Genomic DNA, 20,059 nt, shown 5'->3' with positions numbered 1-20,059 from the left:
TCAGGTCAGGCTTCATGCTTCACCTGATTTCTTGTCTTCAGTCTGACCTGAATCCTAGACTGATTCTACCACTAGCCATTCCTAAATTTCTTTCTTGAATAGGAACTTATCGTTTTTGAAGAGGGAATAACCAGATTTGACCCTATTTACCAAACTGAATTTGATTTTAGATCCCCCTGAAACTGTATCCTCTCTCAAAGGAAGACCGTTTTCTTAACCAGCAACACATTCCTGACCTTCCTTATCTACCCTTATCAATACATTCTTGGGGCATGAACTTTGGTGCTAGGAAATAAAATCTTTGGTCCCTTCATGTTTTCAATTCTCAATAATTCGAAAGAATTCTACCTGAGATAGTTATAAAAGCATATATACCAACTTAGCATCACACTCATTATTACCTAATATGTAAGCCCAGAATATACCATTGTCATATCTATTATATGCTATTAACTATATTATATCCATCCAATGAGAATTAATATATGACAGCTGTATGAACTCAAATTTTTACATTTATAAGGATCATAATGTAACAATAATATACTCTCCCAAACATAACAGTGAGTTAAAATACTATCATTTGTTTCTTCTAAATAGATGCTTCATGACATTATAAGTTCATTTTAACAGTAATTTTTTTTAACTAAAGCCTTGATGGGTATTTTTTTTCCCTGGGATGTTCTAATCAACTTTCCTATGAACTAGTGTCACGAAAATAAAATGTAAGCTTAACAGGGTTCATAACAAACAAAAATCTTTGTGATCCTAGATCAAAATGTTTTTTTTTTGTTAGATAATGTTCCAAGCACTTAGTTATTCAAAATATTAAGAGATAGAAATAATTATCAAGTTATTCCTTGTAATGAAATGCTGAAATCGACATTAAAATTGTGGAACAGCTTCTCTGGTTACTAACTAGAGGTATTAGTAGCACAGCGGGAAGGCAAACTTCTTTCCAATCCCATCAGCAATGCCATTTATCATGTCTCTTTTAGAGTAACAAGACTTGTATTAAATAAACATCAAGAGGGATGAGGCCAGAATCTGTACTGAAAGACCCTTAGCTGAAAGTTAATCAGCTGAAGGGTTAGCCTTCCACCCCAGCACACCCTGCAGCCCAGGGTTCACATGTAGGCTAACATTTCAAATTATGAGTTATTGGAATTACAAGAAGAATAAATCTCTGTCACGGAACGGGCACTCAAGGGATCAATTGCATTAGAGCTACAAACTTGTAGAAAGATTGCAAGACCTTTTATTACAAAAGAATCCAAGATGTTGGGTCTAACAAAGGTAAATGTCACAAGAAACTGAAACTCAGACCCGGACAAATACACACATATATATAGTTTTACCTTGCTGCGTTGGGATCCTGTGACCTTAAGGAAGGATGAGGACAAGAAGCAAAATAGCAATAAACAATTGCTCGGAAGACAGTGATAGACCATAAATGGTGTGCACTTCAGAAAAAACAATATTATTTGCTGCTCAGAGCTCATTCGAATTTACCTGAGTTTCTTATCAATAAAGATGGATTTGAGAATAGAACACACATACACTAGAAAAGATCATAGTGTCATGTAGGAAATTAATCTTATGGCATCTTTCTCAGTCAGCAACAGTCATGGGGTATTCTCAGATTAGTTTTTGTACTTTCTACACACTGACTTCAATGCTGCAGAGATGCTGTATTGAATTGTTTCTGGAAAGGACACTACTCTTTGTCAACCTCTCAACCTGTACCTTTCTAGGGGACCACTGTAATTAAGGACTGACTGCTGGCCACTAATCTGTTGTTTCCAGACTCCTAGCTCAAAATCCAAGTGTGTAGCAGAAAAACATAAATAACATAATCTATTTCTTTCCACTTCATTTCTTTTTGAAAATTATAAAAAGAAAAAGAAAAGAAAAAGAAAAAAGAAACAAAGAGAAGGGGTGGTTAGCAACAACTCTTTTTTTTTTTTTTTTCCAGAGAAAGCAAAAGTCAAGTCTAAATAAAGGGGAAAAATAATACTGACTTTACTTCTAGCTAAGTGACATTGAGCAGTCTAATTTTCTGGATATTTACAAGCTGAGAACACTTGAAAAAATAATAGTAGAATAGAACATAGCCCTAGGAATATATGCATTCCTACCTCATGCAAGCACACTGCGGTCTGTGCCACCATCTACATATGTACAGGGAATGAGTGACCTAATTGGGTTCAAGTCAAAAGAGGCCGAATCTTTTAAGAATCCAATTCAGAAGAAAATATCAAACCAAAGGTTTAATTAAAAACTCGATGTCATGTTGCTTTTCAATGAGTATTTTCCTCCCATGTCCATTGGAAATTTCAGATCACAACATTCACTGAGATGAGAACGATTTGAAGCGATCTCATCTCTGAGGGTTCTCAGGAACACTCATTCTGAACATATGGGTTTTATTGGATTATTTCATTATTCTACGTTCCTTGGTCTTAACTTTTGCAAATGTTAGGACTCAGATTTGTCTATCCAGCTTCTGACATGCAGTTCCTGGACACAATAAGCTGCAATAAGCCATGAAGCAAGAAACATAAATGTCAGTTATAAGCTATGAAACAATGTTTCAAAGTAGAAAAAGGACAAATCTAGAAAGATCCATCTTACTTCAAAACTCTTCACTTCTTCTTCACCATCATCATCTTCCTCGTCATGACAACTCTGATACATGAAAAACATTAAAAAGGTCAGCAGGATTAGAATATGTTGAGGCAGAAAGCACTAAAGAATGTTGCATAGAACACTAAATCATTGGTATTAATTTATCATTGACATTGTTTACACAGATGTATCAGATATAGTAAATGTAGATGGCATGACCAATGAATTCATGACCTACCAAAAATGATACTGTGCTTTTACAAAATAAAAATATTCAATTGCCAGTTTTATGCATATCATGGAGATATTTAATGAAGTCCCTACCAAACTACACATCCTACTTATTCCTGTATTTGCTTTGTTCGAGCCAAATTTTAGGCCTTACGTTTTTATCCATACATACCTTTTTATCTACTTCCCACAGCTAAAGTTTTTGTTTGATAAATTAGGAAGAGGGGTAAGGACAGAGAGTACCTGCTTCAAATCCTGATGCTGCCAATTATTAGCTGTTTAGCTTAGGGCAGTTCCCTTACCTCTCTGGGTCTCCATTTCCTCATATTTAAGATGGGAGTAAGAAAAAGAAGAGGGCTCCTGAGAAGATTATACGAATTAACATATGCTAATGGTTTACCACTTAGAAATAAGTGTCTGAGAATAATAAGCATTTAATACAGCTCAACAGCTATTATTACTATGGATGACCAAAGGAAGATGGTCATTAACCAGTACCTATGGCAGCTCTTCAAAGCTAGATTGTTCCAACCCATCTAAGGATCTCTTATGGTCAGCAAGCACTCAGTGTATCAGCGAAGGGAATGGTGACAAGTAATTAAATATTAAGTTACAAATCAGAAAACTACTTTCAGTTCAATGATTACCTGTATTTTGAGTATAGAGATGAAGAGGGGATGGGAGGGAAGGCACAGAATGTGACCCTCGTACCCACACAAGGATACATTCTTTTGTTCATTCAACAAATATTGACTATCACCCTTTCCAATTCAGAATAAGAGTGAAAACATGGTTTGCAAAGGAGAAAGTAAAGGGGACATAGACCTATGACAATGCTGCTGTTTGGAAAAGGTGTTCAGTAGTATGTTGCCCTCCAGAAACAAAGATGTGAATTATTGATTCAGAGTGTGGGGAATTTTCTGCTATGTGCTAATGCCACCTTGGCTCCCATGTAATCAGTTAATCAGCAATTTTAAAAAATAAGAACATGACTTTAGCAAAACATGTCTGCAAAACAAATCTGTGGTCCTCCATAAATACTATATATCTAATGTTAAATACAGATGAATTTCGGCTTCTCTGTCCTCTAAGATTACGTATGTGGTATTTCTCTCTTCTGCATTTGTAATTAGAAGTGAAGCAAAGGGGTGCCTGGGTGGCTCAGTAGGTTAAGTGTCCAACTTTGGCTCAGGTCATGATCTCACAGTTCATGGGTTTGAGCCCTGAATCAGGCTCTGTGCTGACAGCTCAGAACCTGAAGCCTGCTTTGGACTCTGCGTCTCCTTCTGTCTCTCTGCCTCCCCCCAATATGCACGCTGTCTCTCTTAAAAATAAACATTAAAAAAATTCAAAAAAAGAAGAGAAGTGAAGCATAGGGCTTTTATCAGGTAACAAGCATGTTTACTATTTAAGCAAATTAGAACACTTTGAAATGTCTCTTAAGAATGGACAGTTTTAAATTGTCTCCTATATAAATTTCATTACCTTTAGAAGTACCAAGAAGAAAAGATAAGTTTTTTTTAAAAAAAAGTGTATTTATTTCTTTATTTATTTTGAGAGAGAGAGCATGGGAGGGTCAGAAGGGGAGGGACAGAGAGAATCCCAAGCAAGCTCTGCACTGCCAGCACAGAACCCAACGTAGGGTTCGAGCACACAAACCGTGAGATCATGACTTGAGCTGAAACCAAGAGTCAGACATTCAACTGACTGAGCCTCCCAAGTGCCCCTTAAGATGAAAAATATGTTCAGAAAAATTGTCATTTTAGGTTATAATGATAAGTTTAAGCCATGAAAGTCCTACGACATCCTTGCTTTTAGAACTTAAGGAATTTAGAACTCTAGCTGACAGGTATTTTGTATGTGGAATCTATTTAATGGCTCATGATCTAAAATAATTTTTTTATTTAAGTAGAAAATATCAGACTATATTGCTCACAGGAAGGATATTAATTTCATGAAAATTTTCTTTCAACCTATTTTTGTTTCCATAAATATACTGGATAAATGTGTTTCTTATTGTGGGTTATGCTTTTTTAATGTTTATTTATTTATTTTGAGAGAGGGAGGGAGAAAGAGTGTGTGCACACTCACAGGTGTGAGAAAGGCAGAGAGAGAAAGGGAGAGAGAGAATCCCAAGCAGGCCCCATGTCATAAGCGTGGAGCCTGACATGGGGCTTGATCTCATGAACTGTGAGACCATGACCTGAGCCAAAATCAAGAGTTGGATGCTTAACCAACTTGGCCACCCAGGCACCCCTGTGGGTTATGGTTTAAAATGAAGCTGGAAGGTAACAAGTTTTCCTTATACTCTATAACCTGTGCTCTCCCCCTGCTCCCATTCATTCAAGGTCTCACACCACAAATAACTCCCTTGCCCATTCTATTGGCTCCTGGCCACCAGGACAGAGCATGTTCAAATCCTCTCTTAAACAAAAGTAAACAAACGGCAAACAAAAATAATCTCCCTTCAACCTCACAATTCCATCTGGATATTGTTTTTCTCTCTTTGTCTCTCTCAATCTTCTGGTAAAGAAACGTCTAGGCTGCATCTCCTCACTCGTGAATCTCTGCTTATATACCCACAATATGGCACTCGCACCACCAATGGCCCCTCTCCATCATCCTCTGAAACTGTTCTCACCATGGTCACATGATGCCCATGTAATAAATCCTGGAGAAGTTTCCATTCTTACCTTACTCATCCATACTCTTAGCAGCATACGATTCTGTTGACTACCCCTTTAGATCCACAGTTCCTACATATGCTCACGCTTAAGATTCTCTACCTGCCTTTTTTTTAATGGGTTCCTTTTCTTCTAATCATCTCTCATACACCCATGTCTTTAGAGGCATGGTTGCAGGCCTTCCCCTCTCATGGGGGAGAGATATCCTTCTCTTTCTGGGCAAGACCATCCACGTCTATGAATTTGGTTCCCTTTGAATGCTAGTAAATCCCAAATCTGTATTTATAAGCCATCCCTGAGATACAGAATGTCAGACACGAATGCCTCATCACATGTCTGACATCTCCACGTGGCTGTCCCACAGGCATTTTTAACTAATAAGTTCAAAATGTTATAGATCACCTTTCCTCTTCACTCTAGGCCTTCAATTCTTCTGGGGTCCCCATCTCAGTATCTGGTACCAACATCTACCCAACTGCCCATGTGAGAAGCTTCAGGGACACCCTGACTCCTCTTTTAAAATCATCCCCTCATTCACCTGTCTATTGTGAGATATAAATGAAACCAAGACTCAGTAAAAACTAGCTGTTACTATTTTTACATGCTCCACTTGTCACCAGACAGTCATCGACTCCCTTAAAGCTTAGACTAAGCTGGCCTCACAACCATACAACCTGTTCCTTATACCCCTAATAGCAGCCTCTACCATCGAACCTGACAGAGCTTTTTGCAATCACTTGCCTACATTTTATCTCCCTCAGATTATAAACTCCAAGAAGGGTGTGTGCATTTTCTTCTTATTTTCCATGTTATCTACAATACCTTGAGGCCCAGTGAGTATTTGTTGAATGAATGAATGAATGTTTGGAAAATTAGCTCCCCATAAATAAAATGTAAATGGAGAAACAATGATTACCTGTCAAGGAAGTTAGAATAGAGATTTTCTCAGTAAGTGGAAATTTAAGACTAATGGCTCTTAGGCTTCTAGGATTTAACAGTATTTCATTTGGACCCTGAAACACATAGATTCTTTATCTTTCTGTCAGATGAAAATGATTTTCCTTTATTAAAATTAAACATTAAAGTCAAGATGTATTTATTTACCTTTGCCATAATATCTGCATAAGCCATATACAAAAAATCTTCCTCCAGTTTGCTGTGAAAAACAAGAAGAACACATGAGTTTTTAAGCGGGAGGCTTGTCATGTGCAGAACTACCATCACTGTGTAAAATAACCTTTACCTTTCAACCAGTATGCCCTTTTAAAATGACATAAACACAAAACCTAGGCAAAGTCATCATTCAAAAATACTGTAGAATCAGAGAGCAAGGATCTCAGACCTAAACAGTTGTCCCACCTTACCTTCTGGAAGAGGCCTTCAAATCTCACATAATAAATGGACTATTGATTTACACACAAATGTAATAGCTGTCATTTCTTGAAACTACAGAAACTGAAACAAGTACATTTAAATGAGGTAGGGGCTTTGACAGCAGAAGCGATATTTGACACTAGATGGAAAGACTCCCCAGATTCTCAGGCTACTATATTGTCTGAAAATATAGTGGTCATAGTGATCCTTAAAAATTAAGAAATATGTTTATTAATCCTTTTCTTAAGGTATGTGGAAATCATTATTTCATGAAGCAAGGTTTCCATCAAAAATCACCTAATATTTGCAAAGCTGTTTCAGCAGCTCTATGTTTCAGCCATCAGAAAAATTCACTTATGAAAATACCTCATTACCTGACAAGGCCAGACAGAGGGTTGCTCTATGCTTAGGAATGAGATGATTTTGTTAGTTAGGAAATAATAAGAGAGAAAGAGAGAGAGAGAGAGACATTGTGAGAGAATGGATCACATTGGCTAAGAGGGAGAAATGTGCATTATTATGGCATGCAGAGAGGTCACATGAATTCATCTAGACTCTGAAAACATTCATGTGGATAGGACTGATAATTAAATTATCTTCTAGCTTCTGCAGGAAGCAGAGTGAGGTGTAGGGAAAAGGAGGATTTCTTCTGCATGGCAGGGATGCAGATAAATGTTTTATAACCTCTCAAAGGTTTCCTTCACAGAGCGAATCTATGCAGTGCTCCCTATTAGGAGCAAACGCTGAGCTTATTCTGATTACTTGGCATCTGAGTGCAAAGCTTATTTAACCACAGAGTGGGTCAGCCTCAGTGGCTTCAGGGAATTCATATGAACAAGGCTTTAGAAGCCAAGGAAAGTGGAGAATGCCCTTAAAATAGACCTCAAAAAATTTCCTGTTGAGATGATGGTTTACCCACCTTCTAAAGGTTTCCTAAGACCCAATGCACAATCTACCCAGGAAATTTGGGTCACCATGGGCCTCCCCATATTTTTTTGTGTACTGGAATTTGCTTTGGGCTCTTTTATTTATAAAGGCCATTTGTGAAGAAGAAAAAATCATTTTATAAGATTTAGGATCAAGTAAATCAGCTAATAACAAAGTTGTCAGGAAGAACTGGAGCTCATAGTTAAGACATGGAAGCCTGCACTTGAGTGAATGTTGGCCTACAGGTGTGTGACTGACAGTCCTTTCTTGGAACAATTCTCTCTCCTAATGAGAATCAGATGAAACCAAAACATGAATATGTGACACACAGGATACTGAGACACTGGATTTCTTTATCTGTTCTTCTTATGCTCACATGAACCCTCCCAACCATACCATTTCTCTGTTAAAGCTGTTCGACTAAACAGAAGGATGAGCTGATGGAGGGGATCAACTCTCTTCGTGCCTTCCTCTTCCTCTGGAGGGTCTGTGCCGGGTTTCTACAAAAGACCAAATTGATAAAATTTCACATTAAAATGAATTTTCACTCAAACTCAGAAGCAATATGAGGGTCAGGAACAATGAATAAAAGGAAAGCTATTTTCTTCCTGCTGAGGCATGTATGTGCAACTGCACATGCTTTATAGGCTTTGTGCATGCACGTGTGTGTTTTATATATACTTTGCATATGTGTGTGCTACACAATCAATGCAAAATTATGCAGCTTAAAAAGTTATTTAATAATTGGACCCAAAAACACTATGGGCGAGGATGACTCACATTATTTAAATACTCTGCTGTTCTCAGAAGCAGATTTACACCCGGGGGTGTATTTAGTACAGAGATTTCAGCTTTACAGGGGGGCTCAATTTACAAAGAATTACAACAAAATCCTAAGTTGTTCCAAGTATAAAAATTTAGTCCATACAACACTGAAAATTGATTATTAAACACGGCACTGTCTTTGCCTACACAAACCGTGACAGGGAAAGAATGCTAAAAGTTAACGCGTGAACCACATCCACATTTTTTATTTTTGGTTACATTAAACTTAAAAAGAATAATTTTGTACTATTAGAACTTTTAACATGAGGAAAACTATTATGCATTTTTACTGACTGTAGGATTAATTAACCTTGACTGTCTGTTGAATGAATGGTTTAATGACTTTTGTTACCTCTGCAGCCTTACCTATTTAGACTGATTTTCTCTCTACATAAATGAAGTTCTTTCCTGGATTTAAAGTTTAATATTGTGGGTACTGGGTATACTTCTGTAAGATACGCAAAATTCTCTGGGTTGTTTTGGTTTTAAAGACAAACTAGAATTCATTTAAAATATATGGGGATAATAAGGGTTGAGCTTTCATGAATTATATCAGTTTATCCAATGTTCCCTGATAACATGAGAGTTAAAAAAAACACCACAGATTTTAGAGACAAGGTCTTTAAATTGGGAGTCAAGAAACCTCCCAGTAGTCTGCAAAATTCCACGGGACCACATCCCTCTAAGTTTTCCTAAGAAAATGGTTTTCATCAGATATTTTTAAAAATAATTTTATGTTTATTTATTTTTGAGAGAGAGACAGAGAGAGAGAGAAAGAGACAGAGCATGAGGGAGGAGGGGCAGAGAGGGAGGGAGACACAGAATCTGAAGCAGGCTCTAGGCTCCGAGCTGTCAGCACAGAGCCCGACGTGGGGCTCGAACTCACAAACTATGATTATCGTGACCTGAGCCAGAGTCAGAGACTTCACCAACTGAACCACCCAGGGGCCCTGGTTTTCATCAGATATTTAAACAGGTCCATGACTTTTAAAAGATTAAGACTGGGCGCCTGGATGGCTCAGTCAGTTAGGCATCTGACTCTTGATGTTGGCTCAGGTCATGATCTCATGGCTTCTTGAGTTTGAGCCTCACATCCTGCTCTATGCTGACAGCATGGAGCCTGCCTGGGATTCTTTCTCTCCTCTCCCCTCTCTTTCTCTCTCTCTCTCTCTCTCTTTCTCTCTCTCTCTCTCTCTGTTCCTTCCCCACTTGTACAGTGCCTCCCCCCTCAAAAAAAATAAACATTAAAAAATTAAAGAAAAAAAAAGGTTAAGACTGCTCTGTTCTCAGAACAAGAACATCTTTACCCACAAAAAATGGCAGGACCAGAACTCTAGTCGCCATCTACTGCATTTTACCAGGGCTTCCTGTTCCTGTGTACAGTCTATCATTCTCTGCCTCATGTGTTTTTAAAAGCCAGCTACTTCTCATTGGCTTTTGTTAACCTCCAACTTATTTTTGGTGAATAGCTTCTATGTGGTTCAGCTTTTACAGCTCTATACTGATTCTTCTGTAGAAGAATTCAAAAGAATAATCCAGTCAACGCTTGGTTAATAATAAACTTCTATCCTTCACCTGAAATTCGGAATTGCTGGGTGTTGATGAGATCTCTGAAATAAGAATAAGATGTTCCCTAAACGCTGAATGCAGTAACAGTCAAGAATAAAAAGTTTCCTGGGACAGGCACTCTGCAGTGGGATCTTCCCTTCACTGTGATGTGATAACTTGGTCACGCCAGCATTACCCCACCAAGCCTGAGCCCGCTTTCATCTTACAGCCCCTGTAAGACATACTGCTAAATCCTCGATCAGCTTATCTTCAAAGTAGTGTTCTTCTGTCTCAATCCAAGACTTTTCATATCCCTGAAGAAAGAGGTTAACGGCCCGGTGCCTAAAAGAGAAGCATAATTTCAAACAAAGAGGTTTGTTTTGTTTTGTTTTTAAATTGAAAAGGTGCTTTATCACTGGACTCTCAGTGCACTCAAAGAGACAAAATAAAAATAAACCTCCCAATACTGACTGGAGAGGCAACACATTGTAGTAAAGAAGGCAAGGCTTTCCCTGTCACTAGCTGACTTCCATTTAAATTCTGGCTTTGCCAGTTCTAAGCTGCATAATACTTGTCAAGTTATTCACTTTACCAACTTTCACTTTTTGCTCATTGATAAAACTAGGAAACCCTATCTGCTCTTCAATCTGAGAAGATTTAAAATGAGATAAAGCATATGGGGTAGATGGATGGTCATTAAGCGCAGTAGCTGTTATGACATCAAGTGGCTGTGGCTAAATTTAATAAGGCTTAATAAAGGAATTATTCAATGGTTAACATTAGATACAGGCCCTGAGAATGACAAAACAAAGCGTATTACATGAACTTAGTAGAGTATACATTCAAAGATTAAATACTGGAATACTGATGATAAATGGTGGCCTATGAAATAAAAAAAAAATAGTGAGGACTAAAAGAATAAGTAAACTCATCACGAAGCTGATAAGTGGTATGGGTAAGACACCACCATAGGAAAGGATAAAAGAGAGTCATGACCTTAAGGGAACATCATATGAGACTATAAGAAGTGTGAAAAGGAGACGTATCATTATAGGATGGAAAGAAAGCTGAGCTGTTGGGAGCCATTCTGAGCCCACTAGTTGAGAAAGCTCCTGGTGAGGTTAAAGCAAGTTTGCACGGTCTCTTGCCAATCAGATGACGACTGATATCCACCCCACTCAATTATTTCTGCTTGAGCACTGACCCCCAAGGTACCCTGTTGATCGGTATCGGGAGTGACTTGTCCCCTTATTCTGGCCCTGGTATGATGACTGCACCTGTGAAGGAACTTATTGTGGGAACTTCTTCTTTTGATTATGGGAACAGACTTCATGTCTCCAGCAGGTCCTGTTTCCTTCTATACTTTCCCTTGAGCTATGAACAGGCTAATGACCCTTACTCATAAAAGATTGACCTTTACATGTACAATTCTGTTTCTACCGTTGCATTAGTCCAAGATGTTCATACAGCTCAACATGTAAATCAACTAACCAAACATTTCTTTCATGCCCTAGCTATTCAAGAAATCATAAAACTAGACTCAAAGGTAAATACACTCAAAGAGGCTATTCTATGTACTGGATATGAGCAAAACTCTTTGAAGGTATGGTTGGCTCTCCAGTGCCATAAAGCATATAACTGGACCCTTAAGTCTTGCCTGGAGACAAAGAGCCTAACTTAGAGAGAAGGAACAGATAAGGGCAGAACGTAAGTTACCACACAGACCTTTGGTAACTGATGATGTATAGCAGTCCCTTCCCTAAGGCCTACATTCCACAAACACCTTCCCTTACACTGGCAGATGTGATGAGGATGGAGAAGAGTATCTACAGACCTATGATTTAATCTTAGTGTTATTAAAATGTGAATACCCTGTTATTTTCTTAGTTACTCAACCTCACTATAATTGGGGCAGTTCTGCAAGAATACTTCTGTAAAACCTGTTTCCGTACATTTTCCAAAAACATCTTATCACAGAGAAATATCCATTGTAAAATTTCCGTTTTCTGATGCCATGTTAATGTTTTCCCTATAAATAAAGACACCAAAACTGACAAGGCAGAGATGCCTGCCTGGTGACCAGAAAGATTCTCATGGCTCTCTCATCTCTCCCTCACTGACACCATCCATCCTTCAGGGATCCCTGGACCTGGATGGAGCTGGATTCTGGAACTGAGCCTAATGGTACTAAGGGGGGGTTATGGAGTCATGAGACATATGGTTTGATAGGTTTATGAAGGGCTTGGAAAACCAAGGAGAGGAACTGATAGTGCATCCAGAACATCTAGAAATCACCATAAAGTCCTGTGCATGGACCAGGCATGACCAAGGAGAGGCTCAACCTCATTGATATAACAGAATCATCTGAGTGGCTTTTTTTTTTTAATGTTTTATTTATTTCTGAGAGAGAGACAGCATGAGCAGGGGAGGGTCAGAGAGAGAGGGAGACACAGAATCTGAAGCAGGCNTTTCTTAACAAGGTCATATTAGGTATTAAAACATACAGTGCTTCTCTTCTCCAAGCAACAGCTGTGTTAATCCATAATCGACTTATAAATTCATATAACTTCTGCTTTCATTTTTAAAAATTTTTTAATGTTTTATTTCTGAGAGACAGCATGAGCAGGCGAGGGTCAGAAAGAGAGGGAACACAGAATCTGAAGCAGGCTCCAGGCTCTGAGTTAGCTGTCAGCACAGAGCCCGACACGGGGCTCAAACCCACAAACCGTGAGATCATGACCTGAGCTGAAGTCGGACGCTTAACTGGCGGAGCCACCCAGGTCCCCCTCTGAGTGGCTTTTAAACAATACACTTGCTAAGCTCTCGCAGAAATTCTGATCCAGCAGGCTAAGGCCTGGGTGTTTCTTAAATGAATTTGAGTGTATTTCCCAAAGCACCAGGTCTGAGAACCACCACAATGAAGGATACAATTTGAAAAGGTTCTATGACAGAGTGAAACAGCAGATTCTGTGACATCAGGGAAACACATAGAATCTGCGGCCATCAACCTGATATGAAGCAATAAACAAGTGAGCCAGAGGGGTGGCCATAAAGGGAAGGATAACAATGTGGAAAGAGAGCCAAGTAAAATCTGATGGAATCTGGAGAGTGACTGTATAAGAGTGACCAGAAAAGGAGTAAGACTATGAATTCAAGGTTAATGTTCTATTGACTAATTACTGACACCATAACTGAGTCAGAGAATTTAAAAGCAGCACATGGTCTGAGGGGGAAATTAATGTATTTAATACTCAGTGAACGTGCCTCAGCAAGGAATCCAGCTGTTTCACTGAAAGGGGAAGGTATGAAGTTTCTTTGTTCGCTTTGTTTGAGCGCTGGGGGAGGGGTGTGTATTTTGTTTGTTACTTCCTGACCCATTTATTTATTCAAAGATGTACTGAAGGTCAGGGTTGCAGGTACTGAGGATATAAATGAATAAAACTCTAAAGCATCTCAAAAGAGCCTGGGTGGCTCAGTTGGTTAAACAAATGACTGTTGGTGTTGGCTCAGGTCTTGATCTCATAGTTCGTGGGTTTGAGCCCCACACTGGGCTCCATGGTGACAGTTCAGAGCCTGCTTGGGATTCTCTCTCTGCCCCTCCCCTGCTCAACATGAATCCTCTCTCTCAAAATAAATAAATAAACTTAAAAAATAAAAGATCACAAATTCTGAATCAGAGAGACAAACAGGCCCACAATGAGAGGTCCATAAGAGTGTCCTGGAGGGGCGCCTGGGTGCCTCATTCTGTTAAGTATCTGACTTCAGCTCAGGTCATGATCTCACGGTTCATGGGTTCGAGCCCCATGTCAGGCTCTGTGCTGAACACTTGCTCAAAGCCTGAAGCCTGCTTCAAATTCTGTGCTTCTTGTATAGGAGGATTAGGAGGAACTTAACTGAGGACCATGGGGGAGAATAAGGGGGGAAATGGTGGGGGAAAGGGAGAGAGGCAAACCATGAGAGACTCTTGAATGCTGAGAAACAAACTGAGGACTGATGGATTTTGGGGGGAGGGGGGAGATGGGCATGGAGGAGGGCACTTGTGGGGATGAGCACTGGGTGTCATATGGAAACCAATTTGACAATAAACTATTTGTAAAAACAAAACAAAAAACAAATTTTGTGTTTCTTTCTCTCTCTGCCCTTCCCGGCTCATGCTCTGTCTCACTCTCTCTCTCAAAAATAAATAAATGTAAAAAAATAAATAAATTTTAAAAAAGGGGGATCCTGGAAACAAAGAGGAGAAATTGCTCCATTTGCAAGGAGTTGAAGGGTATGGTTTGGTCAGAGATACTCCAAAAAAAGAGATGCAGTCGAGTGGAGTCCTGTTTACCAGATGTGGGGACGAGGCCACTTATACAAAGCTCAGTGCGGCAAGTGCACAGTTTCTTAGAAAAACTGCAAGGAGGCCGAAATGGTCCCTGGGCCACCAAGTCAGACTCAAATGTACCAGTTTCTCTATGAATGAGAATGAGAGTTGTGGCTCTACGAGAAGGTTGAGGGTCTGTTAAACCCATTTCTGTTATTTCTATAAACTAGATCCATATTGATTCTTCTCCCCAAGACAGATAACCACAAAAAACTATAAACAACAATGAAAGTTGATAGTGTTAAGTTTGGTTCTAAGCACCCTCTCTACCTCAACCCATTAAATAATCTAAACAGGCAGAGAACGACAAATACCGTATGTTTGCACGTATAGGAGGATTAGGAGGAACTTAACGGAGGACCAAGGGGGAGAAGAAGGGGGGAAATAGTGGGGGAGAGGGAGGGAGGCAAACCGTGAGAGACTCTTGAATCCTGAGAACTGAGGACTGATGGGTGTGGGGGGGTGAGGGGGGAGATGGGCATGGAGGAGGGCACTTGTGGGGATGAGCACTGGGTGTTATATGGAAACCAACTTGAAAATTAAGACTATTTGTAAAAAAAATAAAAATAAACAAAGACTCTGAATCTTAAAATAAATAAATAAATAAATAAATAAATAAATAAATAAATAATCTGAATAACTCCATGAGGCAAATCTCATCATGGTGCAAAGAAAAAACTATAACAAAGTCAGGTAAGAAACTTGACCAATGATCACAAAGCCATCAGCTGACATGCCAGGGTTCAAATCAAGGCAGTCTGGCTCCAAAGAGAGAGTTCCTAATTACTCTACCCTGCCTTACGTATGTGAGCAGATCCTCCTCGGTGTTTAGAAGTAATTTAATAATTATGCTGCACATCGCAGTTCTCTGAGATCACCCAACAGAGAAAAACAAATTCAAGCATTACACAAAAGAGCCAAGACTTCTCCTGCATCCGTCTCTCAGACTACCACACTCCTATGAAAACAGACACGATACTCCTGCAGCTTACTAGGGAAAAAAGGACTTTCATCTGTTGCTGACATTAAAAAATTCTGACCTTGGCAGGTTATATAAAGGAGCCATTCGGAAGCAGGCCACCACAGCCCTCTTCCTCTGCTTGGACAGAAGTTTGTGCCACACAGCTTTCTTTGACCTCTGGGGGTGTTCCACCTGTGGTAAAACAATACACACAAAAAATTAAATATTTAAACTCTGGCTAGCCTCAATAATACCGTATTAAACAACTGTGCCTTTTAGATTAAAAACTTTTGGAATTTCAATTCCCAAAGTACCTTGCAATTATTATGGAAAAGCCCATGTCCTAGAAGTAACCCAATGCTAAATTGGAAATAGATTTGAATGCTACACATTTTCTTTGGCCAAAATAGAGTATCTCCCCAGTAGTGTGTACGTAAGAAGCTATGTCATCTCTCAAATCAAAGAAATATAAAACCATTCTACAGAAAATCGTTTTGCAGCCTTTTCAGAATCTGGTTATGGTTCTAAAACAGGTTTTCTGCCTACACAAAAAAAATTAAGCTATTCTTAGTTATGTAGCCATTTAGACCAATTTTATCGTAAGAGTTATACCAGTAAACATGAATAGAGGCAGAGAAAATTCTACCGAAAATTCAACTGTTCCTTACTGTACTAGGATGGAGAGAAAATGACAAGGCTTCGGAACACATTACTAGGAGTGAGGAAAAGAATTTAATTTTGCAAAAAATGTTAAAATACATAATTATTTTGTTAGATAGGGACAAATGAGAATTCAAAGTTGCAGTAAATGAGGCAAGCAAGCTATTTATTTAGCTAATGGTGTTTGGAGCTCCAAGAGGAAAAAGAGATTAATTATAAGTATTAGAAAAAAAACCAACATGTAATTCTAAATTAATTAGTAGTCTCTAGGTAATCGAACACTGTACTTCCCAGACTGTAATATCTCCGGCGCATACATGTAGATTTCTGGAAGAAATAAAAATGTTACGTTAGCTAAAAAAAAAAAATAAAACTAAAGTCCATTATCCTTTGCAGTAAAGGGTCAAAATATGAATTTTATAATGCCTGAAGAAGACATTAAGAGCGTCTGGAGTATAGTGGTTTAAAAATTTTAATGAAGCAACTTGTCTTTGGAAAAGTCCTTATCTCCTTGATGGTCCTCCCTCTGCAGGATTAGTAAACAGTTTTTGACAACTGTCCACCTCAATTTTCTTCTTAGTGACTGTGTTAAGTGAATTGGGGCCACTATCGTTCAACTAGACTCAGTGCATTAAAGTGCCATGTTGAAATTCCAGCTGTACGAGGTAGCTTTTTGTGGGAATAAGGTATTCTGATGGGCGTGGGTGACAGTCAACAAACACACGGGAGCAGTGAGGCACTGAGGATATGGCAGTGACCATGGAAGAGAAGGTGTCTGCCATCTTGAAGCTTATCACTTGGCAGAGCATGTATTATATGTGAAAAGTGCTTCTTGAAAACCTTTCTTCTCACTGTTCAAAAGGTGGGAGGTGCTGATGTGTTAGCTTGGCTCGAGTTTGAGTATTAGGAAATTCCAAGGAGACAGGTTACTCTCCTGGACAAAAGTTACCAGATGTACTAATTGCAAAGGTTGCTGAGACCGGCAATAAATTAAGTATTTGCTGTGCGCCCATTGCTTATGCACTCAGTTTGGCAAGTGAAGGTCCTCCTCACAAACTACTCTAAGACTGAGTTGCAGATTAACATTAGAATAGAGGTACTGAAGGCATGAATTCCTTTTGTGGCACATCTTCCACTCTTTTCTATTCTTTGATAATTGATGATTTCTTTTTACTCATGTTCTTAACCATCTGTAGAATAGCTGCCTACACTAAAATCTGATTCCCTTACCTTTTCCTAGAAAATTCCCACTTCTCCTTTAAGATGATGGGGATCACCTACTTCATAATGAGATCAAGTCTGGACCCCTTAAATAGCCTCTTCAGCACCTTTTGCATCCCAACACATCTGTATTATTGCATATTTATCGATCCACACGCTGTACTAGAGGATGACTTATGTGAGGAGAGAGACAGTGTTCAATCCCCCGAAACTGCAAAGTATAAAGCTACCATGGCAGTGGCTCAATAAATGTTCAGGGAAGGAATGTCTGCTTCTGAGAATGAATCTCACTACTCTTCAAATGACTTCGTTCACTATGATTGGATACATTTATCAATATGTAATATGTGACTATCATAAAACATGATCAGATTTCAGTAAGCTTCATTTAATGTATCTAATATGCATTCAAGCAAATCCAGGTGTGTGCATGAAAACTAGGAAGAATTAAAATCTACGGTGGAACAGTGCTGCCAGGAATAGTTCTCTAGTAGACATTATATAGATATTGAATAGCCTTCTTCAATATGTATAAACTCTGGAAAAAAACTCTAGGACTTTATAGACCACTTAAAATTTCATTACCTTAAGTCTTGTCTTCTGTTGAGTGATAATTTATACTTATTTACTATTTAGGGAGATTTAGGGAAAAATTAAGTTCATTATATATTTTATGCTGCATATATTATATTATAAGTATTGTGGTGTTATACAATGTAAATACATGTCAACAGTCATATGGTTTAAGAGTATCCTAGCTAAATCTCATCAGGTATAGTGATGAATTGCATGGCACTGGAGAAGTTATTAATGTTTGAGGGTCACATGAGTAAGCAAAGAAGGAAATTAAAAGAATATTACATTAGGTGATATCCTTATGTGATTTAACTGGTCAAGGCAGGGACAGGAGATCACCAGATAACATAAAATATGAATCAAAGAAAAAATGTTACCGCTGTGCTAATATGTTCTGCAAAAACATTTACATGACAAAGCTCCTGAGATGACACAGGCCATTTTATGATTTTATGTGTATTGTAAAATGTGAGATCTGCCACCTCAGGTAAAGGCTGTCATGAGGGTCCAATAAGGAATCACACTGTTGGGTTCGCAGTGAGCTCCCTCACTCTGGTGTCATTTTGCTGAATAAGAATAGGGACAATGTCTCTCTATTGCAGATACCTTACCTAAGGCAGAAGATCCCTTACACAAAAATATAACCCACTTACAGATAATCTTTCAATGATTATCAATTTGAGAATTGTTAAACAAAGGTAATGAATATGAGAATCAAACATAATAATCTTTGCAGTTTAAAATAGGACATGACTGAAAAACTGTACAAAACACTATTCTCCCATAGTTTTAATATAAATGCCGTTGCTCTTCTCTAAATGTATTTATTGCTGATCTTGGAGAAAATTAACTCAAAAATGCCTCTCATAAAAGGAGAGGTGAACCAAGTAACCAAAAAAATCAAATATTAAACTAGTGAAAGTGTCTCAAACATGTTGTTATGAGCAGTAATAAAAAATGATACATAGAATAAGAAATCAGGTAAATCCTAAAATTTTTGTTAGAATGATTTACAATTAAGTATATAATCCTATTTATCTGCATAATTATAGAAATAGTTTGGGGGACCTGGGGGGCTCAGTCAGTTAATCATCTGTCTCTTGATTTCAGCTCAGGTCATGATCTAATGGCGAGCCCCGCATTGGGTACCATGCTGACAGCATGAAGCCTGCCTGGAATTCTCCCTCTCCCTCTCTCTCTCTGCTTCACCCCTGCTTGTATACACACATGCTCTCTCTCAAGATAAATACACACAATTAACATATATATATATAGAGAGAGAGAGAGAAGACAGTAAATCAAAGGCCATGATATCCCAAAATACATTACTTATATGCTGCTACAAAAATTACAAGCTTAGAAATTTTGCTTATTAGGTATAAGCACTCCTGAATCCTATATTATTTACAATGAATAAGCTGAACATACATGTTTTTGGCCTGCCCATGGCTAACATATTCACAGATATCATCTCTGATATGTTTTACGTGGTTACGGCAAATACGATGGAAACCATGCTGAGTCTAACCTGCTCAAGATGGAAAAGCACATTTGCTATATCTAATACTCTCTCCACGGTCTTCTCTGGGTCCGATGTATCTTCAGTCCTGTTTGGTAAGTCTTTGTAAAGAGCCATTTGCCATCTGATAGCAGGATCCTCTAACTGCAGAATAAAGGAGAAAATTTCAAAAATACAAGGTTATTATGAAAAGAAGGGAAGACCTACTTTACTGAGTGTAGCCCAGTGTCAAAACACCATGCAGAGTTCAACACAGAGAAAGACTTCATATTCATGAAATTCATCATCTGGTGGGGAAGACAAAAATTAAATATGTATGACTATGAGGAGAGCTACTCAATAGAAAGATAAGGTATTGTGGGCTTGGACCTAACCTGCGTGGTTGGTAAGATTCCCCTGAACAGGTGAAGTTTCACCTAGGATGTAAGGATGAGCTGGATATGGTCAAGGCAAGAAAGTAGGCAAAGCAATCTTCTATCTTTCTCTTCCCCTTTCACGGTCACACACTGAAAGATTTACATACATACTTTCATAGGGAA

At 38.5% G+C, this 20,059-nt stretch overlaps 1 protein-coding gene across 1 annotated transcript in view; it reads right to left on the bottom strand.

The window, feature by feature from the left end:
• Positions 1-20,059, bottom strand: part of RYR2 (ryanodine receptor 2) — a 468,566-nt gene that overhangs the window by 84,201 nt on the left and 364,306 nt on the right. The window contains exons 72-79 of the mRNA XM_039254352.1: positions 19,530-19,664; positions 16,487-16,531; positions 15,624-15,736; positions 10,463-10,559; positions 8,241-8,344; positions 6,648-6,699; positions 2,635-2,688; positions 1,359-1,382 (exon numbers count right to left, since the gene is read on the bottom strand). Of these exons, the coding sequence (XP_039110283.1) occupies positions 1,359-1,382; positions 2,635-2,688; positions 6,648-6,699; positions 8,241-8,344; positions 10,463-10,559; positions 15,624-15,736; positions 16,487-16,531; positions 19,530-19,664 (624 nt within the window). The remainder of the gene's footprint in view (positions 1-1,358; positions 1,383-2,634; positions 2,689-6,647; positions 6,700-8,240; positions 8,345-10,462; positions 10,560-15,623; positions 15,737-16,486; positions 16,532-19,529; positions 19,665-20,059) is intronic.

Source organism: Hyaena hyaena, unplaced genomic scaffold, assembly GCF_003009895.1.
Source record: "Hyaena hyaena isolate Hyena2069 unplaced genomic scaffold, ASM300989v1 scaffold_485, whole genome shotgun sequence".
NCBI lineage: Eukaryota > Metazoa > Chordata > Mammalia > Carnivora > Hyaenidae > Hyaena > Hyaena hyaena.
This window is presented reverse-complemented; position numbering and strand designations above follow the sequence as displayed.